Source organism: Caretta caretta, chromosome 25, assembly GCF_965140235.1.
Source record: "Caretta caretta isolate rCarCar2 chromosome 25, rCarCar1.hap1, whole genome shotgun sequence".
NCBI lineage: Eukaryota > Metazoa > Chordata > Testudines > Cheloniidae > Caretta > Caretta caretta.
Genome location: NC_134230.1, coordinates 17,374,045 through 17,401,966, shown reverse-complemented (window position 1 = coordinate 17,401,966; position 27,922 = coordinate 17,374,045). Strand labels below are relative to the sequence as shown.

General features: G+C 47.7%; 1 protein-coding gene and 1 long non-coding RNA gene across 17 annotated transcripts in view; one reads left to right on the top strand and one right to left on the bottom strand.

The window, feature by feature from the left end:
- GATAD2A (GATA zinc finger domain containing 2A) overlaps positions 1-9,283 on the top strand; it is a 112,447-nt gene extending 103,164 nt beyond the window's left edge. For all 16 annotated transcript variants that reach the window (XM_075123122.1, XM_075123125.1, XM_075123118.1 and 13 more), the window contains 3 exons: positions 1,510-1,799; positions 3,871-4,054; positions 4,920-9,283. In XM_075123122.1, the coding sequence (XP_074979223.1) occupies positions 1,510-1,799; positions 3,871-4,054; positions 4,920-5,050 (605 nt within the window). In that variant the 3' untranslated portion in view covers positions 5,051-9,283. The remainder of the gene's footprint in view (positions 1-1,509; positions 1,800-3,870; positions 4,055-4,919) is intronic.
- A 481-nt stretch (positions 9,284-9,764) lies between these two features.
- LOC142070096 (uncharacterized) lies at positions 9,765-27,840 on the bottom strand. The gene is made up of 2 exons (XR_012666037.1): positions 26,287-27,840; positions 9,765-11,977 (listed from the first exon to the last, which is right to left on the bottom strand). It is a non-coding gene; the product is annotated as an uncharacterized LOC142070096 (long non-coding RNA).
- Between the last annotated feature and the right edge of the window lie 82 nt (positions 27,841-27,922).

Here is a 27,922-nt window from a genome sequence, read left to right as displayed (position 1 = left end):
TAAACAAGCAAAGCTCCTTGAGTCTCCTTTCATAAGACAGGGTGATGAGACATTAGGAAGGTCTTATGTAGACACACATTGGTAACCGAGAGAGATGGGAAAAGACATGCAGAAAACAAATGTTTAAAGAGGTTTTGCTTATACAAGTGTTTTTAAAGAATGAGGAAGGGAGAATACTTTTTAAAAGGCATTTACTTTGTATTATGAGACTTTATACAGGTCGTCATAGCTAACTTCTGCATACAATATAACCCCATTTAGTTAACTTCAGGTTAACTAAATATTGGTCATGTCCATTTGACAGCAATGCTTCCCATCTAAACCCTGGGTTTTTTATGAAGACTTCAGATGTCTGAAACCCTTCAGAAAATTGAGGTTGTACTATATGGGCTTCAAGAATCCGCGTGTGTGTAGTACCTGTTGGTTTGTTTCTTGGGGGGGGGGGTGTGAATGACCATTTTTAACCCATGCATAATCTTTCATGATGATCCTGTGAGGTTATTGTCAAATGTTGTTGTATATGTGGTTTAGTCAATTGTTTGGATATTGAGAAAAATTGTAAATAACCTTAAATAGATGGTTTTCATGCCATAGACTTGACAGGTCCCGGTCTAGAATAGGTTAGACCTATTGCAACAAAGGATGACAGTAATGCAGAGGGTAGGACCAAGATCATGATTTATATACGCATTTTGGTAATTAGACTATTTTTAAAAAAAAATTTTATACTAATATTGGTGGACAGGGTCTAGAATGAAGACTGGAGTGTCCCTCAGTTTAAAAAAGAGATGAAAGATGTATTGTCAACCGAACAAAACTGTCCAGATGTGCAAAATAGCCATGTGACTTTATAAATGTAGCTCTTATCCTTCCTTAACCCTTTCTCTCGTCTTTATTTTTTAATGATCATACTTATTTTGTCATGTCAAAAAATTAGACGTTCGTTTCCTTGCCACAAGGACTATATTGCCTTTCAAGTGTCTAATATACTTTGGGGCAGTTTAAAATAGTAATTTTTGGCTTTCATTTTAGCAGTAGGAAAGGAGGGAGGGCGCAAAGTGAGGAAAATTTACTTCACAGATAAGGATTTAGAAACCAGAAGCATAAAGCCATAGTAGTTGCTGGCCAGTAATGATACTTTTAGAAGTCTGAATACAAGGGTAAGGGAAGAATTACACGCCAGTATTTTCTTGCAAAAATCTTCTGATCTAGTTTTTGTGAGGAGCGGGCTTTATTTAACTCCAATGGCTCTGGGATGGTGTGTGGCTCCACTATGTATTCTTTAGGTAGTCTGCTTTGGTAAGTAACTCCTTGTTGCCAAGATTCAGACTTGCTTGATGCACAGATAAAAATTGGTTAAAATTATTACTAAGAGTAGTAAATGAAACTGTGTGTGAGGATAAAATAGGAACATAAACGGACACCCACTTGGAGTGATGGGAGCTTGTGAACAAAAGCATAGATTCTTTAGAACCTGCAGTGGTGAGCTAACCTGGTTGCATTCCACAGGTAAAGTTTCAGTCACAGCCTCATCTCAGGAGCCCTATATGTGTGCTCAATGTAAGACTGACTTCACTTGCCGCTGGAGGGAAGAGAAGAATGGAACCATTATGTGTGAAACCTGTATGACATCAAATCAGAAAAAGGCCCTCAAGGCTGAGCACACCAATCGACTGAAGGCTGCCTTTGTGAAAGCATTGCAGCAAGAGCAGGAGATTGAGCAGCGGATACTGCAACAGACTGCTTCTCCTGTACAGACCAAGTCAGAACCTGTAGTCCAGCACCACTCACTCAAGCAGGTAGGAATCCTTCAGTACTAAATTAGCCATTGCAGATAATCGAGCAAGGCTTCCTCTGCTGCACATGCCCATTGTGCTCCTGCCATACATTTTAAAAGACCATGCACTTGTTTTGCACCACACACAGGTGTGAAAGTTGATACAAGAAGAGCTTGCTGTACAACCTCTGAAGCGTATTTTGAATTAAGTTTTTGGCTGTCCTGTTAATAATCCAGTGTGCTGTGGTAAGGGAATCCTAAGGTTGAGATGTGAGCTCTGCTCCTAAAGTAGCAGAGAACAAACACTTACTTCTGGAGAGGCATCATGGGGAGACACTTGCACTGTTTCAAAAACCTTCTCTGGCAGATCGAGGAGGAACACTGATGAATCTGAAGTCACATCCAGCTCTCATTAAGAAATAAGGGCATAAGCCTGCATATTCAAAGGGGAAGGGTGCCCCCAGCACTCCAGGGAAGGAGAGAAGGTTTTTATCAACACTGGTGTGTTACGCCACCTTCTAGTAGCCACCAAATAGCATGTGTCCTTGGCTGTAACACCAGTGGGAGGGCCCAGTGACAGAGGTCATAGAGCCATTGCTGTAATGCTTGGAAGAGCTCCATTTTTAGATATTGACTGAAATGTTAAAGAACTCATGGTTGTTTAGGCAGGAGGTTGGGTATCAACAGGACACTTAAATTCTAATTTTAGTTAAAATATTTCAATTTCAAATACGGCTCTTCTCACCTTGTTTCAACTGAACTGCTCCCACGTAAACTCCAGAATCCCACGCTAAGGAGCACGTTTGGGACAGCATTCTTTTAAAACCACAACCAAGCTCTCTGACATCCTATAACTTGGTACAGATCAGATACATTCCAGTGACCCTGTGTAGATTTGTAATAGCAATTAATGAAAGAATAAAAGAGCAGCAAAACTATTACAGGCGAAAACTTGTACAAAATAATAAACTGTTGATTAGCTCAGTTATGGCTTGATTACTACTTAAAATCAATATCACTGGTAAAATGAGTCCATTTGTTGTTCTCAGGGTGTTATTTTGGAAGGGGAGGTGGCAAGAGGAGCAGAATAACTCTGCTCTGTGTGACACTGTAGAGCCAAAAAAGAATTGGATAAGTTTATGGAGGATAGGTCCATCAGTGGCTATTAGCCAAGATGGTCAGGGACACAACCCCATGCTCTGGGTGACCCTAAGCTTCTGAGTGCCAGAAGCTGGGACTGGATGATGGGATGGATCACTTGATGATTGACGTGTTCTGTTCATTCCCACTGAAGCATCTGGCACTGACCAGTTGGAATACAGGATGCTGAGCTAGATGGACCATTGGTCTTACCTAGTATGGCCGTTTTTGTGTTCTTGCACAGTTTGTAGCATATAAAAATGTCTTTAATTTTGGGTTTGTCTAAATCAAGGAAATTCTGCTTCAGTGCAAGTACATCAGTGTAGTTACTCGTAAAAATTTCCCTAATTTAGATAATCACAAATTTGATAGGAAACACTTAGAAACGTCGTATAGAGAGGTGTGAAAGGAACTCCTGATGCTGTGAGATGCAAGATCTCTGTTGTTGTGTAACCCGTGTCCATGCCAGAGGCTTGGGTTCAAATAGCAACTCTGATCATAAATGAAACTGTGTCACTTGGTTGTCTTCTAATCCCAGTCCCCACTTGTACACCTCACAAAACCACCATGGAATTGGAACACTGCCAAGGAAGTCCAGAACTGGAATGGCAAGGGATGGATGATGTAGGTCAGACTTGCAGTGTGGTGGTGCTTCTGAGAGAGGAAGTTTACGCAGTACTTACCTTCTTTGCTGTTTCTGCTCAGTACGACTGCCTCACCTTTTATGTGCATTTCACTTTTAAAAGGTAAAAATAAGCTGTTTTTGACACCTAGAAAAGCCAGCTTTTATTTTGATTTAGAGATAAAGTTTGTGGCCAGTACCAGGTGTGGTAGGAGGAGGAAAGGAAGAAGAGAAATCCAGTAAAAGATTGTCATAGCTGTTGTACTGAACATTTTGCAAGACACACATTTGCATTCCTGTGCCCTTCTAATTAATTCTTCTCTTGCACTAGACTAGCCAGCTGTCCCGAGGTCCCCCAGGAACCACCCGAGGAGTCTTGCATGCATTTAGTCAGTCACCCAAGTTGCAGAATGCATCCGCTGCAGCAGCACTTGGTAGTAGGCCAGGTAAGCATGCTGAGAGACCTGTCAGCAAGAGCAATGCTACTACCTGGAAGAAGACCCCCATCACTACAGGTAGACTTTTTTTTCTGTGTGTTCTTTTCTTTGTAGTTGCTAGTTGCATTTTGTTGGCCAGCAACCTTAATTCTTTGTTACTCTTTGGCACCTCCTTGCATAAAGGGCAGTGGCCTGTACACTTGGTACAGTTATTTACACCTGTCCAAAGTGGCTGTAAAGTTCTACTCTGGGAGAATGGTTGTGTTTTACCCTACGGTGTAAATGACTTTCCAAGGTGTAGGGCAATGAACGGGTCAGGTCCTGGGTATGCAGCTAATACTGTACTGTTAATATCAACAAAAATTTTGAAACAAACATCATCTGCCTCTACTGAAAGTGGGAAATAATAGATCTTTTGCTGTTGGAAAGGCTACAACGCATACTTGTCAATGTGCTTCACAGAATATTTAACTGTTAAACTAGCATTTTAACCTTTTAGGTTAAAGGGTCTGAGACCTCACTTCTGTTATGTCTTCTGGTCTCTTCCTTTAAGCAGTATTTGGAATCCCCAGGAAAGAGATGCTGCTGCAGCAGCTAGCTCTCTGCTGGCTTTGTTTTTTCTGCCCCATATTGAAATCTTTTTATACCATTTAATTTAGAATTGAAATAATATTTGATTATTTGGTCAACTCAGATAGCTTAATGACAAGACTTTGAAACAATCAGGAAAGTTTTGCTACCATTTGTGCAGATGGTTGTGGAGACTTTTCCTTTTGAATGACTGACCTGTTCTGGGTGATGGTAGGGTGTGTTCATATTTTGAGAGCATCCATCCCCATAGTATCTGGGTGACATTTACTGAGCTGTATATTTTCCACTATTCTTGTCTCACAGTCTAAGCATACTGTGACACTCACTTCTTTCTCTTTTTCTATTTTGTCAGGTGGGGCTCTAGCTTTTGTCAACCCTAGTTTAGCTGTGCACAAGACTTCTTCAGCAGTAGACCGTCAACGTGAATATCTCCTGGATATGATTCCCCCACGATCCATCCCTCAATCTGCAACATGGAAATAATGCAGTGGAATGCCCAAGAGGAAGACTTACCTATTTCTGCCATTCTTTTTTAATACCACAATACAGTGGAATCTGCTTTAAACCCAGCTGGATTTGCCCAAGCTTTGTAGGAAGCAAGAAGATTGTTCCTCATCCCATTGAGTGCTGCTGTCCTTGCTATGAGAAAATGATACCAAGAGAGTGGAAACAGACTTGAGCTCATTTGGCTATTACATTCTTGTGATTGGCTATGGTGAAGGCTGTCAGGAAGGGGGAGAAATTCTTATTTTTTTGGCTTTGTGTATTTAGGTGTTTGGGGGTGTTTTGTGGTCACCAGCACAAAGGAGGACTGAAAGGACTATCTGCCTTTGGTTTCTTTACTTTACAAGCTAGCTAGTCACCAAGCATAGAGTGTTCACTGGCAATCAAGGATGCACTTCCTTGTAAGAAAAATGGAATATGAACCCAGTGATAGCAGATGCATTTAGCAGGTTGAATCCATGTTTGCTTCTCCTCTTTCCCCCACCCCAGAAAGGCAATCTACAATTTATAATAATGAGCTAATGATAAATAAGCGCAAACTCAAATTCCAGTTGGTCGTGATTTCTAATGGACTGGTTGCTGCCCCAACAGTCCCAGCAGGTGGGAGGCAGTGTAGGCCTCTCACTTTCATTGGATTCTGTTAAATAGACTTTGTGGACACTTGATGGTCTAAACCCTGATGTTCTGAACAATAAACAGTACTTTGTTCAGTCTCTCTAATCCAGCACAGAGCCGTCGGCCCTTGCAAAAGTTCCCAGAGACTTTTTTTTTTGTTTTTTTTTTTGTTCTTTTGAGAAATTGTATTCAAAAACTAGGAGCTCCAGAAGCTGTGTGTAATCGGGGAGGGTGAGGGGAGGGAGCAGAAGGATGAAAGGTAGGAGTCGGGCAACCGGTTCTTCCCTCTGTTATCAGTGGAGAAGCAATCCTTCCTAGTCCATGCTTTAGTGGTGTGATGACTGTACAAGCACATGTTGGGCATGCTTCAGGCAGTACTGCCTAACCCTGATCCCTAGAATTCCATTCTTCCATGCTCCCCTCTATCACATCACTCCAATATTTCAGTTTTGGTAGAGCTTTAGGTAACCCTGCTTTAAGGACAGGATTCTGTGTGGTTTTAATATATTTTGGGATTACACGGATATGTTTAGAATCATTTGGGTTTGGTTTTTTTCACTTTATGTTGGTTACAAGTGGCAGAAATACATACCTTGCTACTTGTATTGCATATTGGTACTAAAACTAGTGCTGATATGAATTCTTTTCAAAGTTATAAATATATATATATATATATATATAAAAAAAAAAATAGAGGAAGGGGGAGTTACTATCCAGTTTCTACTTTGAATCTGGTATTTGTTTTCTTAGCAGCTTCAGTTAGATCCTTAATTTAAAACAGTTACTGTGTAGGGCATCCCTTTTCAGATCCACCTATCACATTATGATAAGTTTATTTTAACCCCTCTTCTGTTGTGTGAATATCAATATTTAGATACATTTTTTTTAAACACCCAGTAGTGTAGATGACCTAGTTTTGCAAAATGGTATTTTTTGCTGTATAAAGCCCTAGAATTTGTTTGACTTTTTTGTTTTGAATGTATTAAGAACTAGATGAGGATAAGAGGGGGTTGTGGGGGTTTTTTTTGTTTTGTTTTTTTTATTTTCATTCCAAGGTGTGGGGGGTTTTGTTTTGATGGGGTGGGGAGAAAGAAAGCGTGCATATTATTTTGCACAGTATGGAAGTATTTCAGTTCCTTGCATTTTTTTGTTCCTGACAAATACCTGTCTTACACACTCGCAAATACAGTTGTCCATTTCTATTTAATGACCTGGGCGAAAATGCGTTTGAGTTTAAATCTCACTTCTCAAATTACAATCTTGTGCCCGCAAATGGCTTTTTGGAAACCTAGGGTATGAACAACTTCTAAGGTCAAAAAGCGTGCCCTTCCTGATGTTGGGCAGCTGTAGTTTCGCCCAGTGCTGCAGAAGTGGGATGGAAGAAGGGGAAGAAGCAATAAAGTTGCTTGTTAAAAGCAATGTCAAAGCTGTTTTGGAGAGTGCCCATATCGGTATAGCAGCATTTAAAACTTTAATTTCAGTAGACAGGATAATGAGAACTCTCAAAGGCCAGAAGATTAAATAAAAATCAAAGCCTGCACATATTGCATCTTGTAGACTTTACCCCCCTCTGCCAAATTGTATCAGCATAATTTTGGACTTTCTCTTTCCACTTAAAAGTAAAAGTAATATACTGAGGCCAAATTATTTTAGGAACACAGTGTAAAAGATTGATCAAAAACTCATTTTGCAGCTATTATGCAGCATGGATCTAAAAACAGTTTTGACATCGTTTTTTATCTATTGTTCATGGGATGTTGCAGGTAATTTAAAGATCATTATTGCATATGCTGTTTCTGAAAAGTTTGGCTAAAAATGCAGCAAGAAAAGATTCAAGTGGTGTACGTGGGTAGATTGGCTTACTCAGGCCGTAGGTTGAGAGGCATATATTCCGTTGAGCATGTGCTATACCTGGCCAGTTAAAACTCCATACACTATCTTTAGAATAACTATTAAGATTTGCAACAAATCTTTCCAAATAACTTGCATTTCTCCTCCTTACCTGCCCCTTCCAGCCCTCCCACAATATATATAACAAAACAACACCTACATCTATTGTTCAACTTATGGGATTGTGACTTAAACTTTTAAGTGGTTTGATTGTGGAGGAGGGGTATTTTAGGCATGTTGTAAGAACAAAATCTTCAGTTTATTTTTACTACTGTCATGTTTGGAATTCCTGCCATCAGAAGGGCTATTTGTTTCTCCTACAGATCTGCCCAATGCAGTGTAGTTTGCTGACTCATTCTTACGGGCCTGGAAAGAGGTATCCCACACCCCAGTCCTCTTAAGTGAGGCATAATTTTACCTAAAGCTTCCTCTCCGAGCAAGAGATGATGTACAATTTGATAGTACAACATGCAAATTGATCTCCTTTAGGTGGTACATATTGCAACATGCCCCATATTCCATTCCCCCAACCCTGCATTGCTTTGCTGCAAATTGCCGCATGAGCTGGTTTGACATTGCTCAAATGCTGCTTGCTTCCCCCCTCTCCTGGGGAGAGGGTTAGAGCAGCGTTGGTTCTTGCAAGCCATATAACCTTTCTTTGAGACGTTGCAACTACAAGATTTTATAATACAGTAATAATGAAAATGACTAACTATTGTACTTAGATTTTAGCAACTTGTGAAATAAACCCCTGACTTTCATTTGAACCAGTGTTGAAATTTGGGAGCTGTGTGGTTTTTTAATTTTATTTTTTTATAACCTAATTTATTATCTGTTTGATTTTGGGCATTGACTAGATTCCTGTTTTCTGCCCAGAAACGTGAAAAGTGGCCTGGCTGACCCTTTTATTTTTATAGTGTAGAAGATTTTGACAGCTTTCCAGTTCATGTAAAGTTTGACTTGCTAACTTTTTTGTATTGTAGGGATTCCTGTAAATGGCATTCCAGCTGTAATACTGAGGAGGGTTCTTTTTGGTTAATCTTAAATTCTGGATAGCCTTGTTCTGTTTTCTATAGATATTTTTGATCATTATTTTAGGAACCATTCAGTTACCTCTTAATTATTAAATTTAGTTACCAAATTTTGCTTCCTAAAAAAAAAGATTTACCAAAGTACAGCTAAGAAAATGAAAATGGGAGACTCGTTTCAGAGCACAGTAGAAGGGAAAAGGCTTATACAGTGGTCGCATCAGAAACCCTATTTGGCTCATATGTCACTTTCTCCTTTTGTAAGGGGGGGACACAGTTGTCATTTTTTTTTTTTAGAAAATATATAAATATATATATCTATATATAATGCAAAAAGACCTCAAGGAACCGCAGTAGTGTTTGTCTGCTTAAGGCAGAGTTACGCTGTATATTGCATTTAGCGAAATAACTTGCATTGTGCTTTTTTAAAAAAAATTTATAATCATTTAACAAAGAAAAAACTGTAACAGAGTAACGTTACACAAGCGCAGGGTATGTTTTTTGTCACTCGTATTTATTGTGACTCTAAATCTTTGATAATAAAACAAAAATTTTAAAAAATATTCCCACTAAAGCCTGATAAGTCAATTTCAATGGAAGAAAAACCTGAAATCAATAACTGTATATTGTATTGTGAGGGATTTTTAGTATTTGAATGACAATAAACAAATGGACAAACTGCTGTCTGCTTTGCTTTTCTAAGCTTGGTATTCAAGTCATGCTCTGAATTCTTTAGAGACCTGTTTTCCCAGAAATGTGCTTGCACACCACTCTGATCAAAGTCCTTGGGAATTACATGTATGCATTTGAGAGCAGACTTTGGGCTTAAATGTTTTGGAGCTGTCTAGTTCAAGATGCTACATTGCAGGTATGGCATGCCAGTTCTACCAGTGCACTGCACTCATCTGAGGGGTCTAAAAACAGTTCATATTACTGGCTCTTTTTTTAACTACATGCAGAATATGAGGCAGGCTTTCAAAATCTTGACGTCCACAATTGCTATGGATGCGCATAGGAAGGACCTCTGCATTAGAACAGGGAGGCTGGTTTTTGTGGTTTTTTTTTTCCCCTACCCCAAAAAATACTTTTTTCTGAACTGGGGGGTAAGTAAAATCCACAGACTTCATAACATGAAACATAAAGCACACTGACAGCCAGGCTGGATAAAAAATCGGATTTTTTTTATTTAAATCGGATTTTTTGGATAACCTATCTAAAGATACATTATAGCTCAAAGATATCTCATCATGGTATAGGGATTATAAATTCTAATTCTACAGTTGAGACAATATATTCATGTAATGTTTAAGAAACGTTTTGTAAATGAGTTCCAATAGTTCATGGATTAGGGACCCAATCTTATGGGGTTCTATAGGCTTCTGTACAGATTATTTAGGTTAATCTTTCTATCTACCCAACGAGACACAGTGCTCAGTCTAGACGCTACCATCAGAGATGCTTAGTTTTGCAGTTCTCAAACTGTGGATGTGTCTCCCCAGAGGTAACGTGTTTGTTAACAGCAAGAATAAATAAATATACAGAGGTGAGAAATAACAGACCTCAACTCCATTGTCCCTCTGCACATTTATGTACACAGTCAATCCCTTACCTCTAAAAGTGCAAAGTTTCAAAAAGTTCAATGAATTGAAGATTGTTGGGGGCGGAATAGATCTGGACAAGGAGAAAGTCTGGAGATAAGTGTGAGAAGTGAGGGACGTGTTTGTTTTGTTGAAGAAAAAATCCAGAACCCATAACGTTGTTTTAGTTAACTAAAACCATTTAAATGTCTCTCTGGCGATGTTCTCCTTCTAACACAGCACGGCAAGAAAATCTTCCAAATATTAATGATTAACCTATTGAATTGGAGATCATTCACCTCCCAATGATTTCATAAATATCTTCTTTAATTATGTTTGGTAAATGAAATAACCAAACAATCATTCATTTTTTGATATAGCTGTAAAACTAATCTGAAAAGTTTTCAAAATAAATCACTGTTTAAAAATGTATTGTGTACTTTCTAAAAATGACACCTACATCTCTGAGTTGTGAAGAATGTGTGTTAAGGTTATAACAACCAACAAGAATGCACTCTTATGTAGAAAACCATGATTAAATAGAGTTTCCAGACTAGTGATTTAAATCAATTTGATTTTAAATCCACCCTGCTGACAACATGCAATTCTGTAAGTAAAACACCTTTCTAGTCAATGCTACGTATCGCTTTTGGATGCCTATACATGTTTTCCCGCACCTTCCTCTCAGTCCCTTGTCTGTTAAATTTTGATGAGATCAAACTAAATGTGCTAATGCCATAAACAGGTGGGCTGGATAGCATTACAGCAGGACTCACAAAAGCAGACAAAATTCCTACTTTAACTGTCCTCCATTAATTCCCCTCGCTAGCTATGCTCTTCTCTCCAATCGCTAATGGCTCCATCCACTCCCTTTCCCTCTAGGCTTCTAGACAGCTCTAACTTTCTTGTTTCCTAAAGTGAGACGATGACGACCTTGTACAAGTTCATTTCTTCCCTCTTTAACTTCTTGGAATGGTTTAAATTTTGTATTCACATTAGAAATTCTTGGAACAGGAAGAGGCCGAGGAGACTATCTGATGTTCACTTTTGGATGTTGCTTTCCATACCACTCTGGATCAGGTCTTCCCAACAGCTGAGATTTCTGTGCCTGGACAAGATTATCACCAGGGAAAGTTTCGTTCACACAGTACGTTCCACCTACTGGGAACTTCACCTTATTACAAAGAGGGAAGACTTCATCTCAGGGAGGCCTACAATAATGCTCATTTTTCAACTAGCCAGAGCCTGGTCTTGTTATCTCCAGAGATGCCTCAGACCACCAAGGAAAGAGCTGTTTACTTGCTGCCACAGTAACAGTTGTACTTTCTCGGCGTGTAACGTCAGTCTTGAAACTGAACCGTGATTAAGGAGAAAGATGGAAGAATCTGTTCAAACCAGGGTGAAAGCCTGTGGTCTCCTTGTCTCTCCATCTCCTATGCAATTTCCTCAACTTGTACTTTCTCCCTGGACCTTTCTTTACTCTAGGGGCTGTAGATAATCACATGGGCTGTGCAGACAGTGATTCCTCCTTTCCAGAGCTGGTGAAGCTGCCTGGCTTCAGAGCGCCATAACGTCACAGAACCTGGTCAGAGCCATGCTACTGTAATAACATAGTCCTTTGATAGGCTCCAGGGAGCAGGTTACAAATCTCAGCTAAAATATCTATTTCAGGTAAAGAGGTTTCTTCGGCCTCATTAGGAATCGGATCCATGGAGTGAAGTTGTGGAAGGTGGTAATATATGAAGCTGGCAGGCAGGAACAGCAGTCTGAGCCAGGTTACAAGCATCAGGAAGATCCTGTAGTATCAGATGAGCAGAGGTGGGAAAAGCCCTGAGGTGTATCCATTTTAAGCCTTGACTTAGTTGGCAGGTGAATCTGCCACCCTCCAAAGGGTTAAACCCAGCGCAATAGTCCTTCCAGAGTTATAATGTGGGGGTGGGGCACTACTCTGAGTTACAGAATTCAGCCAATGAGAATTATAGCCCTTTTGAGGCCACCCCCCAGCTGCAGCAGGAGGGGGTGGGGGAAGGAGGCTAAATTGCTCGGGGTAGCCCAAGCAATAACAAACCAGACCCTGCCTGGATAACATTCCAGCTCAGGCCTGTGACCTCACCAGAGCCCCTTGGTGGAATCCTAGTGCCCCATTTCACTCCCCCCTTTTTATTCTGTCTGTCTGTCTGCTGTGGATGCAGGCAGACCAGTGAGGCCGACTCTTAAAGGTGATGTGATAGGAATCTGTTGGGATTGGCGGGCAGCCCTCTGTGAAGCCTCTGACAATGGGCTGACCTGGTTGGAGCAATCCAGTGCGCTTCCGCTGAAGCATTAACAGGATTTCAGCTCGGCAGCCCTCTCCCCTCACTTCCGGCAGCTTTTATTTGCTGCCCGACCACCCCCAAGCTCCAGGAAGCCGGGGCAGGGCACATGGCATAAGTGGAGTGTTGTAACCTGCCCCCTGGAAACCTTGAAATACCAAATGCAACTTTTTTGTATATTAGGTTTTAAAACCTTAAAACCACACAAGTTTTGCAGGTTAGTTGGGATTCTGCAGGCGGGGGGGGTGACCTGCACCTGGCAAGCAAAGTTCCATTAGGAAATTGCTTAAAATGCCTCCTGTCTCAGATTCCTTTCCCCACAGCCCTGTTTCCTCCTAGCAAATACAAAAGGTTTCTGCCTATTGTAAAAACAATCCAGCAGCCACAATGGATGCTAAACACACAGCTATCTTCTCTTCTCCATCCAGCAGGACAACTTGCACGAGGAAGAGGTCCTTTGCGCTATGGGATAGTGCAATTGTTGCTTTAGATTTCCACCCTTTCTCCCTGCTACTGAGAGCTGCTGCTGGCATCTCTTTGGTCACAGCAATTCCAGCATTGCCTCAATCTTATAAACATTTGGCTTGGTGCCCAAGATCTTTGCCTGATGCGGCTGCCATGCAAGAACAGGCCAGGATTGCATCAGCCCATTACACGCAGCTGCCCCTATAGAAAGTTGGTGGAGACTCTTACCTTGCTTAGGGCATCGTGCATCCCATAAGACATTTAACTTTAAAGCCAAGGGGATTCCTAGTCCTGCCTCTTGAGAGCGAAACCCTTGGCCAGCACTGAGCAAGTAGAAGTTGCCCCGTAACATTTTACATTCATTGTTACTCTTAGGCCAGAAATGAAGCTGTAAGCTAGAGCCAGGGAAGCACTAGCCCTTAGCTCCCCGAGTATATTTTTCTGTATTCAACACAGTGGTGTCCAAGTCTGTGCCAAAACCCCTTTTAAGAGAAAGGGGGAGACTAGCTCCAACTCCTTGCCTCTCCTGAGCATTTCCCGAACCAGCTTGACAGGTTTCAGACCTGATGCACAGGGAGTGTGGTCTAGCTTCTATTCCCAGCTCTCCCACAGTCTTTGTGAGGCCTTGGGCAAGTCACTTGGTTACTCATCTTCAAAAATGAGGCTAACAACCCTACTTAAATTGTAAGCTTTTCAGGGCAGAGGCTTGTATGTGCATTGCCTTGCAAATGGGGTCTTCTCAGTGGGGCCTCTAGGAATTACTGCTCCACAAATACATAGGTATGTACATTTTCAGAGAGACCATAAGGTCAAACTTCGCTGGTCAAGACCCAGCTAGGATGACTCTCCTTCCAGGGGAATGGGAGCGAATGCTGAGCTGCTGCGTAGTAAGGAGGCATCTTCCTTAAACTGACAGCAAGCTTCTCACTCTGTGTGCACAATAATTGCATTTCTAAGACTAAATGGTGCTGCTTTTTTAATGAGGAGAAAATGTCAGAACAAGAGTTTTACAAAGTCATTTTAAGTAATTACTTCTGAAAAGCAAAATAATGTTTTCCCCTTTACAACACAGTAGCCCAGTTTAAAATCTGTTAGAATTAGACAAGCACTCCTCTGTAGATGGGGTTGCAGAGATTCTTACCGCTTGCAGCAATATTCAGAAAAGAATAAGAACAGTTTCCTTCTCCTTTGCCTACGCATAAGGAGGGAAATTAACCCTAGTCTAGAGGGCCCAGAACAAGGCTAAAGCCCTGTTTAAACCCCTTGTGCTAGCCTCCACACAGGGATAAATGTAAACTACTGTGTACAAAATTAACCATGTGTAACCCAAATTATCCTTAAATTATTTAGACACGGGAGCTGAGTCTGGCCTCCAGTTTATGGCTAGTTACAAGTACATTTGATAAACACACTGACTGTTTACATGCGAACACCCTGCACTGTCTCATAATAGCCTTGTTTGTAAAGCATGTAGGATTTCTAGAGTTTCTGGAAATGCAGGAGTAGCAATGAGCTGGCTGGAGAACTAAATCAGGGCTAATGGCCTTTGGCAGTGCTGGGGAGCCTGATCGACTGTATGCATTCATCTCCTACAGGGCAGAAATGGAACACATGCTTATGGAAACTAGCTCATGATGTTCAGCCATGTGACCATCGTCTGAACTCCCAGCTGCTGGCAAGCAGGATGCTCCCATGCACTTCTGCTAAGGGGTAGCTCTGGACTTTACACTGGCCGGGTGGAACACTTCTCCTAATAAACAGCATTCTAGCACTAAACCCTCCAGAACTGGAGCCAACTTAAAAAAAAAAACAAAAAACAAAAAACATTTGCACTGTAGTGAAAAACTCCCAGCTTAGCTCCCCTGTGTATTTGGGAGCTGAAGTTACCAAACCGAATTTAGTTTTCAATTCCTACGCTGGGAGTCAGCCCCAGTTCACTGGATCCACCTTGTAACCGAAATACTATTTCAAGACAGGCGTTGAAAACCTAATTTAAAAACAGCTTGAAAGGTGGTAACTCACTGAGGCAGCGGCCCTGATGTCTGGGAAGCACAGCTGTTAAGCTCAGTCTAACATCCCCTGGGGGAGGGCAGAAGTCATAATGTGCTCTGAATATTGGCCTGGTTGTCGCCCATTGCACTGATGCAAAATCACCAAGGTACAGGACCGCCCAGTCCACAAGGCACTGGGGCCTCTGGCCTGGGCAGCACAGACCTGCAAAACGTCTGTGGGGCCTGCCAACGTCTCTGAGTGGCTTATAGCCCCTTTGCCTGTTCAGCAGGTAGAAAGGTGCTGCAGTGCAAGACTGAATTCCCCTGAATTCACGCAGCTGGAACAAGGGGCAGCACTGTGACCCATATTATCATCAGTGCTAACGAAAGAGCCCAGCTCCAAGACTGAGTGGCTGGACTGGAAGGCTGCAGGTCAAAAGGTGGGTTTGGTTTTTGTGTTTTCTTCCTGGAGCAAACTTGACCTGGGAAATCGCTAAGGCTGGAAAACCAGTGAATGCCGTGTCTTCCAAAGTCCCTTCTCAGAGCAGAACTGCGCTTTGAGCGAACGGATACTGTAAAAGCAGCTGTCCTCCATGGAAAAGGGCAAATGCAATGGCATCGGAGATGACTGGCTTTGGTAAAGGAGCCTTTTTCCTTTGAATGAGCAGATTAACCAACTACTCTGCTTTCTCTCCCTCTCTTTAAGGGAGGATGCTCTTCCCCTTAGCAGTTGTTCTGTGCAAACTATGGTCTCAAGAGACCTAGGGTCTAGTTGCAGGATTGTCACCAGAAATCATGAGATTATGTATAATAATAGATTTGCTGCTGCCTTTTTGAGCCTCGAGGGTGCACCAGGGTTACATTTTGAAGCTTTCTCCACAGCCAGGAGGGCTGGAAACTTACTTTTCCTTTAAGAATGAAGGCTGAAATAATCACATATCCCCTTGACTCCAGGAGCTGGGGCTTTAAGGAAAAGCCCAAGACTCATGACAAAATCATGGGAATTGGCAGCACTGTCCTTGTTTTCAGAAAACCCGAGTAGCCACCAAACACCGCGTGGAGGTGTTGAGAGCAGGGAGGTCGTGGCAATGACAGCCTGGCTTTCACCAGGATCCCACTGCAAAAGTGAACTCTCCATGTGGGTGCAGAAAACACTCACCCTCCATAAGAAACTTCCTCCTGCCACTGGGTCCGCTGTGAGGTCACACAGCGTTTCTTCCCCCACTGACTGTTAGTTCACTGCCTGGACCATAAACCACCTTCTCTGCACTGGAGCTGGCTAACACCTCTGACAGGCATGCAGTGCCCTCCTCTTCACACCCTGGCTCTGGAGAGCTTCCCAGCAGGACATGCAATCTGCTTCTGGCTTTCAGTAGGCTTGACTGGCGTGGGAGACAAAATCAAGGACCCAGCTCATGACTCTGTGTGGCGTGACTGCAAGGTTATGCTCCACGCAAGGCAGGCAAAGATCCTGCTTTCGGTAACTGCTCAGCCAGGCTATTTCCTTTCCTCTCCCCACCCCCACTCTTTAGGTTCTTAGCCTCTAGGAGCTTTATCATGAGCTAGCGATTGCCTTATATCACCTCCGTCACCAGGCTGAGTAGGAAAACAAAGGGAACGGGCGATGGCAAAGTAGCATTTAATGACTTAACCCCCTTGGCGTAGCTGCCTGCAGGTTGTTTACTGAAGCTTTCCTCCAAGGGAAAACGCCAAAATCCCAGAGCCAGCCTGTGTTCAGGCTCCAACCCAGAAACCAACAGGCCCTTGAAACTACCCCAGGGCCCCACAGGAAACGCAACTGCCAAGGTAGGAATCCAGCTGGTGCCACTGCGTCTTGCTACCCCCTGCCGGGCTGCCTGCGGCAAGGTTCCGGAGAGGAAGCCTCTGTGACAGGAGTGAAGTGACCTGGGCACAGAAGAGTTGCAGCAGCGCGAGGAGGCTGAGCCCGGTGGCTTCGTTAACCCAGACCTACGGGGCCATGCCACGGGGTCTGCACAGATGAGAGTGAAGAAGAATTTGGCCTTATCTACAGCGTCTTCCTTGCTGAGAACATGCTTTACGAACCCAGCTTGACTCTCAGCTCCCAGACTGCAGCACTGCCACTTGCAAAGATATCTACTCGTAAACTCAGCAAATCAAATCTGGACTCACCAGGCCGCAACTCCCATGGAGCCTCCTTCGAATCACGCTTCCACGCAGGACTGCTCTTTGCCTTTGATTCTCCCCAGCCACGTGAAGGAGCTTCCATCACCATCATCCAACTTCTCAGAAGAACACTGGACTTAGTATTTGCAGCAACAATTGAAACCAAGCCAGCGGGGGGCAACTGAGGTATTTACCTAGGTCCCACAAAAATTAGGGGCTACTGAATTGCTTTGTCAGGGCTCGATGCATTTTAATTTTTCAGTAGCAGGCACAAAGTGGTGCATGAACAATAAACCAAGACGTGGGCATTTTACAGCTTAGTTTTAGTCATTTCATTTTCCTTCCCTGGGGACACACAGTTCTTCGGTTGTTTGCAACTTACTCTAGGGAAGAGTGAAGGGGGTCCAAGTGAACAGGGTTGATCTTTGTATCTTTTTCTCCGCAGTCAATAGGTCAGACTCCTTCCCTTGTACCTGGTCCAGGGGCTTGTGTACTAGCCTAAGACTTGGAAAATCCATGTTCAATTCCCTGGTCCACCACAGACTTCCTGGGTCATCTTGGGCAAGTCATTCCCTGAATTCAGTTGGTTCCCGGGTCCAGTGGTCCCTCCGGCAAGGCTTGGGGGAGGGGCCTTTAGACGCGGCCAGGCATGTACCCACCCACCTCCCCGGATTTCCAATAAGGCCCTTGTACCTGGTTTACACGGAGATAGTTGTAGTGACTTCAGTGGCCTCACGCCAGTTTGATGTTGGTGAGCAGAAGAGCAGTAAGAGCAGAATCAAAATCATTTGGCCTGATTCTCAGTTACGCTGTTCTGCGCAGGGGTCAGTGTGTAAGGGGGGCGGGGGAGAAGGGGTGTTAACCTGAGTGTTCCCTGCATTCTTGGGCTCACCCTGTTTCAGGTCCGCATGCACCTCCAGCCCTCGATTGGAGATTTTCCATTAGCAGTATCCATTCGGCCTGTGCATGCATCCAATACACTTTTGGGCTGTGTACGCGGTATATATGGCTGCTTGGGAGCACTGCCCTCAGTTCCTTCTCAAGTGTCTCTGCCTGAGATGGAGCCCTAGCCTGTCTGTACCTCCTGGGAGCCTAGGAAGCAGCAGGTAGCCACAGGGCAATGGCTCTAGTAGTGCCCTGATCTGCCCAGCTGTGGCAAGGGGCTGGGAGCAGGGCTGGCTCAGAGCTCTTAAGCTTGCTCTGCACGAGCTGAAGGGAGCCGCATGCAGGGCTATGCTGAGGGCCTTGTCTCCCCTTTTAAGGCCCTTTTACAGTGCTAGAGAGCAATCAAATGGCCTTCATGCTAGTGCCAACTGGGCCTGTTATTTCCTATATTAGACTGAATCAAAGTGATTCCTCCACTCTAGGGCTACTCATAGATGCTGGGAGCCCAGACCCATTCCTGACTCCGTTCTCGTCTGTGAAACTCTTCCCTTATTTGCCTCTCTCTCCAACCCCAAGATCCTGATGTTGCTTTTCTGTTTTACTGTGAGCCCTGGACCAGGGTTGGCATTGACTCGTGTGTGTGCGGTGCGGGGGTGTTATTCCAAAGGTAGGGAGGAGGGAAACCATTACTGAGCATAAGATGAAGAAAAATGACTTCCTGGTTCTCAGTTGCCATCCGTTTTGCTGGCACAACGGGGCTGGTAGCAGTTCCTGACCAAACGCCATAACTTACAGCAGCTGTTAAACTAAAACATGATTCAAGCCCCTGTCAACTCACCCGTGAATCATTAACCAGAGCTGCCTCCCCTGGATTCAGCCATTTGCAAGTGGCCCAGGCACTGCGTGCTTGGGGACTGGTTGGTCTCGTCCTATTGCTCACTGAGGGAACAGTACATCCAGCTAAGGGCAAAACACACTGGGCCCAGCCTGAAGGCTGCTTGCCTGGCCCAGAGCGTTCTCCCCAGCAAACTGGGTGGGGTTCAATTCCCTGGCTCTGCCACTGACTCCCTGGACAAATCGCTTAACTTCTCTGGGTTTCTGTTTGCCACCACTACCCCGCAGAGGCAGTGAGGATACACTCCTTAATGATGGGAGGTGCTCATGTGTCCTGGGGGAGGGGGTGATAAAATAAGGACTAAGGCAGACAGGTTTTCCTGAGCCATTAGGCTCCTCTCAGATCAATGTATAACCACCTCCTGGCTGTAAACTTCTCCTTTACCTGAATTCCTGCATGGGGTGTTTCCACACTGATGCCTTCTACTAAAAGCAAAATGCCTTAGCCAGCAGTGGCTGCCCTCCCCAAGGGATAGGATGGGGAGTCACTGCTGTGGGGGTCTTATATGGACAGATTCTCAGCTCTTTCCTCTTTGATATAGAAAGGAAAAAAGGAGCTGGGCTAGTAGCAGCTCCAACCTGAAGGAGGAGCAAGTTAATTCAGCCTGGAAACCCTCTTGGTGCGACTACTGACCTCAGCAGGAGTGAGGCCTGAGTTCTCGGCTGGATTTCTGTCCTCATGCACGTAGGAGGCTGCCGGTGTTGTTCAGAGCTTGGCCTGGAGCATGTCAGCATCCTGCTCTGACAATGCACCTTAATCCTGAGTTGCAGCCCCAGGGTTATTCCAGCTCTGGGCCTCCACCCCCAGTGCTGCCAACCGCTCTCCCTCCTAACCGGGATACTAGCTCACCTTGCCCCTTCTCTTCCAGCCCTAGGCAGTTCCTAGGCTAGCCCAGTGGTGCTGGTGTGCCATGGGGCCTGACTTGCACTACGCTCATGCCGCTAACGATCTAGGAGGCTCAGGACAGCGCATGGGGCTGACGTCCTCTGGGCAGAGCGAGCCCACAAGGCGCGTGACTGTCGCCCTGGGGTGTAACAGGGGAGCCTTAGAACCAGGCTCGCTGCTCTCGCCATCGGCTTCCACCCCGTGGCTACTTGAACAAGGGGCGTTAGCCAGGCAGCGCCATCAGAGTCACTGTGGGGGTTTGGAGGCCTTGCTCCTGCCTTTGCCCCTCCCTGTCAGAGGTTACCCCAGGGCAGCAGCTGCAGGGTGGAAGGGTGGGGCTTAGCTGCAGCCATTTTGTTGAACTGCTGCTCTCTTGTCCTTCCATTTTCCTGTACTTCAGCCAAGAGGGCAGGCCCAGCAGAGCCACCCCGGGCTCTGCACAGCATGTGACTCTGTGGGGCTCACGGGCTCTGCCGCCTGCCTCTCCCGTCTACAGTTTCAGACAGGGCTAAGCCTTTACCCTCCCCCACTTTTCCCAACACTCCCTCCCGCACCCGGGAAACAGTTGAGGCGGCTGCTTGCTTGTGCAGCGTCACTGAAGGGGAAGAAAACCACAGGCGCCCACAACCCCTCGCCCTGCCCCACCCTGGAGCCACAGCCCAGGAGAGCTGTAGGAATCAAGCGCACAAAAGTCCTTTGCAATCATGCTGCCAGTGCTCCCTGCGCTTCCCCCTCCCAAAGTCACAGCCAGGATTGAAACACAGAGCCTGCCACGGGGAGGAATCCAGAGCCACTAGCGCCAGCTGAGGAATGACCCTCCAGGGAAGCTCCCGTAGATTAAGCCAATAAATCATTTTGGGCTCCAGCCCAGTCTCTCTGCACCATTCTTCCAGCCAGTGGATAAACACGGGAGAGGGCCGAGCAGGTCGCAGCGTCCCCGACTCGGGCCCAGCAGCACCAGGGAGAAGGCAGGCTCTGGGCAAAGGCCAGTGCGGCCCAGTAGGAGCGGGTGAAATCTAGAGCTTAACCCTTTGGCTGCTGCGAGTATGGTGGCCTATGCTCGCCCACCCCTTTTGAAAACCCTCCTTCAGCGGGCAGACTGGAAAACGCCGGCCGTGCAAGGGTTAACACAGTGCGCTCTGGCCCTCCAGTGACACAGATTAGCCGTCACCTGTGAAATGGGGGCAGGGGGGTGGGAGAAGTGGCATCTATAAAATCACAGCCAGGCACATGGGGCCTAGCACAATGGGGCGGGCGGGGGGGGGGGGGGGGGAAATGCTGTAAGGGTGGGGGAGGGAGGCCGGAACTGGAGCCCTGTGGCCTCTGAAACCCTGCTGAGCTGGGTGAGCTCAATCTACCCCCTAGTGGAGGCAGGCTGCATTGCAGCCTAGGCACCAGCTTGGCCCTGCGCCAAGAAGCCCAGATCCGGGGCGGGGCAGAGTCGTTGGATGCAGGGCATCTCCCAGCACTGCCTGCCCTGCAGAGCCACGTTTGTTGGTGTGTGTGTGTGTTGTTGTGGTGGTGTGTAGCAGCCCATCCCTGCTGCACTGTGTCTCGTCCAGGCAAGTGCCTGGGGTGCTCAAGAAATGGGGGGGGAGGGGCCCACGAGGAAGCAATGGTTTCCCACCCCAGCCCCCAAGACCACCTGATGTTGCAGGAACAGCACAGACCTGCAGGGTGCTCGTCACACTCAGAGGCACAAACTCAACCGAGCATGCGTGCTTTGTCTCCAGTACCGCCGAGGGGCTAGAGGGAAGGGGCGCTCTGGCTGGCTGGGGAATGCCTGGTCACTACCTCTCCTTCCATGGGGAGCAGGAGAGACCCCACGTCTCCCTGGGAGCGGGGGCTCCGGCGAAGCCATGGCTGTAGCCTGCAGGGAAGGAGCCTGCTGCACGTCTGAGATACCCGGTCCTGTCTGCTATGCGAGATCTTGGTCTGACCATCTGCAATGTTGTTAAGTCTGCGGCAGCTGAGTGATTATGAGCCCTGATTAGAGCTAAACCAAGAGTGACCTTGCTCTGAAACATTCACCAGCTTAGGAAGCAGTAGGGAGCTTGGTGGCCAAAGAAGGAACTTTTATAAAATAAAAATAATCAAACCGGAGCCAGTAATTGCTTTAATGATTCCCTCCCCACACCCATCCTTCCAGCCCTAGGCTCTGGGTCAGTGCTCCAACCCCCAACGAAGGACAAATGTGACCCTCCAGTTGGGGGGTTCTAGGCCTCCTGGAGCCTCCCGCCAGGCTGCAGGTGCTCAAGCAGCCTCAGTTGCTCTAGCCCTGAGTAGGGGATACAGGGCCACGTAAGGGCTATGGACTCCTCTTGCTCCCTTGGGTCCCAGAGCAATGCTGCCCACCACGGAAGGTCACTGCCTCTGACTGAGGCGTGACAGCTCAGGGACCCGGGGCTCAGGGAGTTTCACCTGGAGGTTGCTGTTCAAAGCCAGCCCAGGTTAGCAGTGACCTGTCTGACAGGTTCAGTGCCGTGTGAAATGCCAATTACAGTGGCACCTAAGTGCCCTACATGCTGATTTAATTGGCACCCAGTGGCTCCTCCTTCCCAGATGCCAGAGGCTACCCCCTCTTCTGCTCTCCTTGATCCCCGGTGCAGTTTGGCCATGGTGTGGTTACTGAGGGAAGGCCTGCAGCTTGACCTGAAAGTGGCCGGGAGCCGAAGAGGGCTCAGTCTCTTCTCCTGTGGCAAGGAGTTCCGCAGCTCAGCAACTGCTGGTGAGAAGACTTGGGCTTCTCGAGCTGTATCATCCCCTGCAGCCAGGCTATGGCTGAGGTCACTGGCTCAGGGAGGGAAGGGGAAACCCGTGGAGGGAGGGCTGGTTGCATAAGCCCATGTTGTTCTTCCAGCGGGTGGCACGCCGTGGGGCCTGTGCTGGAGCAGAAAGGGTGCAAGGAGATTCCTGGCCAGTGGCGCAGCGGCGTGGCTCTCGTCCTGTGCTGGAGAGGCGGGGCTGCTCCAGGCACTGCATGGGCCTGTTTACACTGCGCTGCTCCACGAGCGCTTTTAATAAAGCCTTAAATAAACCCCAAAGAGCGACAGGTAGGAGGTGCAAAAATGAGTTTTCTGGAGTGACCAGCCCAGCCCGGGGGCGAGCGGGAGGCAGGGCATGGGAGCAGTTCTCTGGGGAGGAGCAGATCGCACCTGCCCAGACACCATTGCTGCTTGTGGGAGTTGCTGCCATCGGCCTGCAGGCTGATTCCAAGCAGAACGCTCCTTTTAATTCTGCTCCTGCTGTGCAAAGAGTGACATCTGCCTTGGCCAGCTCGGCCTGGCTCCTCCCCTCCGGCAAGGATACTCTCACCTGCCACCAGCTCAGCCCAGCTCCCACTGGTTTGGCCAGGGCAAAGTTCCTCGCAGGCTCATTGTTGAGAGCTGCTGGCTTCAATCCCTAGGCGGGGAGGGTCGGGCACCAGTTTTGACCACCCTTGCACTTTAGACAAGGTGCCATGGCAGTTTTCCCCTCTTACTCCTCCCCTAAGCTGTCAGATAGGTTCACTATTGCATGATTAGAATGGTGCATGAATACTACTTTTCCCTTTGCTAGAGCTTGTCAGCTGGGGAACTCAGGAACTTGATGCATGTCATTAGACCCCATTGTACAAATGGGGAAACTGAGGCACGGAGTGGTTAACAGTATTTACCTGAGATCACACAGTCAGGCAGGAGCAGATCCAGGAGTCCTATCTCCCAGTCCTCCGTACCAGCTTCCTAGATCCTACTCCCTCCAAAAGCTGGGAACAGAACCCAGTAGTCTTGTCTCGCCATCTTCCTGCTAAAAGAAAAGGAGTACTTGTGGCACCTTAGAGACTAACCAATTTATTTGAGCATGAGCTTTCGTGAGCTACAGCTCACTTCATCGGATGCATACCGTGGAAACTGCAGCAGACTTTATATATACACAGAGAATATGAAACAATACCTCCTCCCACCCCACTGTCCTGCTGGTAATAGCTTATCTAAAGTGATCATCAGGTTGGGCCATTTCCAGCACAAATCCAGGTTTTCTCACCCTCCACCCCCCCAGAATGAATTTGTGTGGGGGGGTGGAGGGTGAGAAAACCTGGATTTGTGCTGGAAATGGCCCAACCTGATGATCACTTTAGATAAGCTATTACCAGCAGGACAGTGGGGTGGGAGGAGGTATTGTTTCATATTCTCTGTGTATATATAAAGTCTGCTGCAGTTTCCACGGTATGCATCCGATGAAGTGAGCTGTAGCTCACGAAAGCTCATGCTCAAATAAATTGGTTAGTCTCTAAGGTGCCACAAGTACTCCTTTTCTTTTTGCGAATACAGACTAACACAGCTGTTACTCTGAAACCCATCTTCCTGCTGTAGCCCTCAATTCCCACCCCAGGCTGGCAGCAGAATCCAGCAGTCTTGATCCCTGGTCTCATCACTCTAAGCACCTGCCAACACTTCCTTCCCCCTTGTGAGTTACTGCTTTATGTTTAAAGTGTTGCCAGGAATAACAGGGTGACAAAATGTCAAGAACAGATAAGTCTATAATGTGGGATAAAATTAAACTCCAAAGCAGCAAAAAGTCCTGTTCTGACACCGTCATCGCTCCTGGTATCACTGGCATTTCAAGGGCCCGGGGCAGCTGGTAGATGTGACCCCGCTCTGGCCATTTCTCAGCTGTGTCAGGATCTTAAATTCACACCCAGGTTTTTCTGCCTGGCAGAAGCTTTACCGCACCCTGTCCAATCTGCCTGCATAGCACATGTGCACACACAGCCTCCTCCCTACCAGGAGTCAGAGCGTGAGGGCTAGCTCCAAGTATCTGCCCTTACCAAACCTCCAACCTACGTCGGTCTCCTCCCTCGCTGTGGGGCTCGTGAGCTGTACCAAACAAAACCCTGGTATCGGCTGACGGCTCTGGGCCATCACTACATTCCTCGGGGACACGGCAGCTCCCTTTATCCCAGTGAGGCGACAGCAAGGTTCACCTGGGACCTACAGTTTCAACCTCTTTATAACGTTAAAATCCCAGGCTTCCAAATCAGTTTTCTCCTAACAGCAATGTAAACATCATCAACCAGCTCCCGACACGTTATACAAACCTACACCATTTGCCTGCTGCTGAAATCCAGCCACCTCTGGTGCTGAACACAGCAGCTCTTTAAACATCGGGGCGCAATGGTGCCCAGTCGATCCTGTGCAGAGGGGCCCCAGCATGTGGGGGGGGGAGGGGTGAAGGGTCAGCCACATCTGCAGCACCCTCCCTGCACAGACCACAGAGACGGTGGTCTCTAGGATCTGTGCATGGTGAGGGTCATGCATTGTCCCTTCCCGCATCCCAAAATGCAGGCTGTTTACCCCCTTCTTTTTAACCCTTTCTTGCCATTCCCCTTAGCAGAGCCATGGCTCCTCTGTGACTCCTTCATTCCCTCCCCTTCCCTGTTGAGTTGCTAGGGCTCCTGTAACTCCCTTGGGAAGCCAGGGGTTTTTAACATCCACTAGAAACACTAGGTACTAGGCAGAGCCTTCAAGCTTGTGTACAACATGCCTAGGCAATTAGTGCAGAGACACTGCCCTCCTGCCCACTCCCCAGCTCTGCTGCCCTGAACGTTTACCCCCTGTGCTGAGAATGGAGGGTGACGAGAGAGGGGGGTGGCTGCTGTGGCTCCTGAAGGTTTTATTTAGTCAAGCTTCCGGATTGGTGTGTAACCGGGGGTTGGAAAATCACATACATCCAAAACACAGCATCTGTAAGGAACCTAGTCACCCCTGGCCGAGCAAATGCTCTTTTTAAAATCATGGGGCATTTCAATTCCAAGGGTACCCTGCAATAATGGTGAGGGAGGGGCGCCATCTAGTGCCAGGAAAAGAACAATCGGAGGCGCCACTGGCTGAGCTGCAGATCACTATAACCCTTCACAGCCTCGCTTCGACTAGGGGTTCTCAACCTCTGTCTTTCCGAGGGCCCCTGACTGCGCAAAACCTCCGCTTGTGGCACAGCATCTGGTTTTCTGCATATAAAAGCCCCAGCTGGCATTTCGGGGCCCAAAACCCCAGGGAGCACCGAGAAGCTAAGTTTCTTAGGCTTCTGCTTCAGCCCCAAGTGGCAGGGCTCAGGGCTTACCCGCTTCAGCTTTCTTCTCTGGACCCCAGTGAGTCTAACACTGGTGCCGTTTGGCAGCCCCCAAGAAACCTGCTCGCGGCCCCGAAGGGGACCCCCAAAGCCCTGGCTGAGAACCACGGAAAAGCACCTGAATGAGTTCAGCTTCCTTTTGTTACGTCCTGCAGACAGTTCTATGCACTGTCAAGACCAAAACTCAGTGGCTAAGCTCAGGCCTAGGTACAGAAGGTCCCGTCCAGGCCACCATGTATCTGACTCTCAAACTGGCATTTTGGGTTTATAGACAAATACTGTGGAACCAGTCCTTGTCTATAAACAGCCTAGGGCTGTATCAAAACTGACTCTCAGTGGCCACAGCACGACTTAAGCGTCCAATAGCATTCTGTTAAACCAGCCTAATCAAACAGAGAAAGGTGGTAACTTCTACTTACAGTTGGGTTTGCAGGCCATCCCACTGCAGGGATTTAATCCTCAGTTACGTTTTATAGGAGGTACTAAAAACCAAGGTAGGTGATAATTTTCTATTCCATTTTCTAGGGCTTTTCCACCAAGGGGTTGTTGGACTCTGCTAATTATCCTGTCCAATCAACGGATACGTTCCCAGCCTTGCCTGCTGATCACTGCTAGTGTGGGAAAGCAGGAGAAAAAGCTGGGGCCTGGACTTCATTCTGAAGGTGGAAAGGCCTGGGGTCCTTGTATGTCCAGCTCTGTGAGGGGAGCGGGGTCTAGTGGTTAGAGCAGGGAGGCCAGACTCCTGTGTTCTCTCCCTGGCTGTGGGAAGGGAGCAGGGTCTAGTGGTTAGAGCGAGAGAGGGGCCGGACTCCTGGGTTCTCTCCTTGGCTGTGGGAGGGGAGCGGGGTCTAGTGGTGGGAGCAGGGGCAGGCCAGACTTCTGGGTTTTCTCCCTGGCTGTGGGAGGGGAGCGGGGCCTAGTGGTTAGAGCGGGGGAGGGGCCGGACTCCTGGGTTCTCTCCCTGGCTGTGGGAGGGGAGCGGGGCCTAGTGGTTAGAGCGGGGGAGGGGCCGGACTCCTGGGTTCTCTCCCTGGCTGTGGGAGGGGAGCGGGGACTAGTGGTTAGAGCGGGGGAGGGGCCGGACTCCTGGGTTCTCTCCCTGGCTGTGGGAGGGGAGCGGGGACTAGTGGTTAGAGCGGGGGAGGGGCCGGACTCCTGGGTTCTCTCCTTGGCTGTGGGAGGGGAGCGGGGTCTAGTGGTGGGAGCAGGGGCAGGCCAGACTTCTGGGTTTTCTCCCTGGCTGTGGGAGGGGAGCGGGGCCTAGTGGTTAGAGCGGGGGAGGGGCCGGACTCCTGGGTTCTCTCCCTGGCTGTGGGAGGGGAGCGGGGCCTAGTGGTTAGAGCGGGGGAGGGGCCGGACTCCTGGGTTCTCTCCCTGGCTGTGGGAGGGGAGCGGGGACTAGTGGTTAGAGCGGGGGAGGGGCCGGACTCCTGGGTTCTCTCCCTGGCTGTGGGAGGGGAGCGGGGACTAGTGGTTAGAGCGGGGGAGGGGCCGGACTCCTGGGTTCTCTCCCTGGCTGTGGGAGGGGAGCGGGGACTAGTGGTTAGAGCGGGGGAGGGGCCGGACTCCTGGGTTCTCTCCCTGGCTGTGGGAGGGGAGCAGGGACTAGTGGTTAGAGCGGGGGAGGGGCCGGACTCCTGGGTTCTCTCCCTGGCTGTGGGAGGGGAGCGGGGACTAGTGGTTAGAGCGGGGGAGGGGCCGGACTCCTGGGTTCTCTCCCTGGCTGTGGGAGGGGAGCGGGGCCTAGTGGTTAGAGCGGGGGAGGGGCCGGACTCCTGGGTTCTCTCCCTGGCTGTGGGAGGGGAGCGGGGACTAGTGGTTAGAGCAGGGGGGCCGGACTCCTGGGTTCTCTCCCTGGCTGTGGGAGGGGAGCGAGGCCTAGTGGTGGGAGCGGGGGCGGGGCGGGCCGGACTCCTGGGTTCTCTCCCGGGCTCCTGCTGTTGTTGTTGTTTGTGGCCAACGCAGCAGCCTCGGCCGGGGCGGGCCGGGGCGGGGCGGGGAGGGCGGGTCTCGAACTGCCCGTGGCTCGTGGGGGTGCGGAAGGCGCGAGGCCGG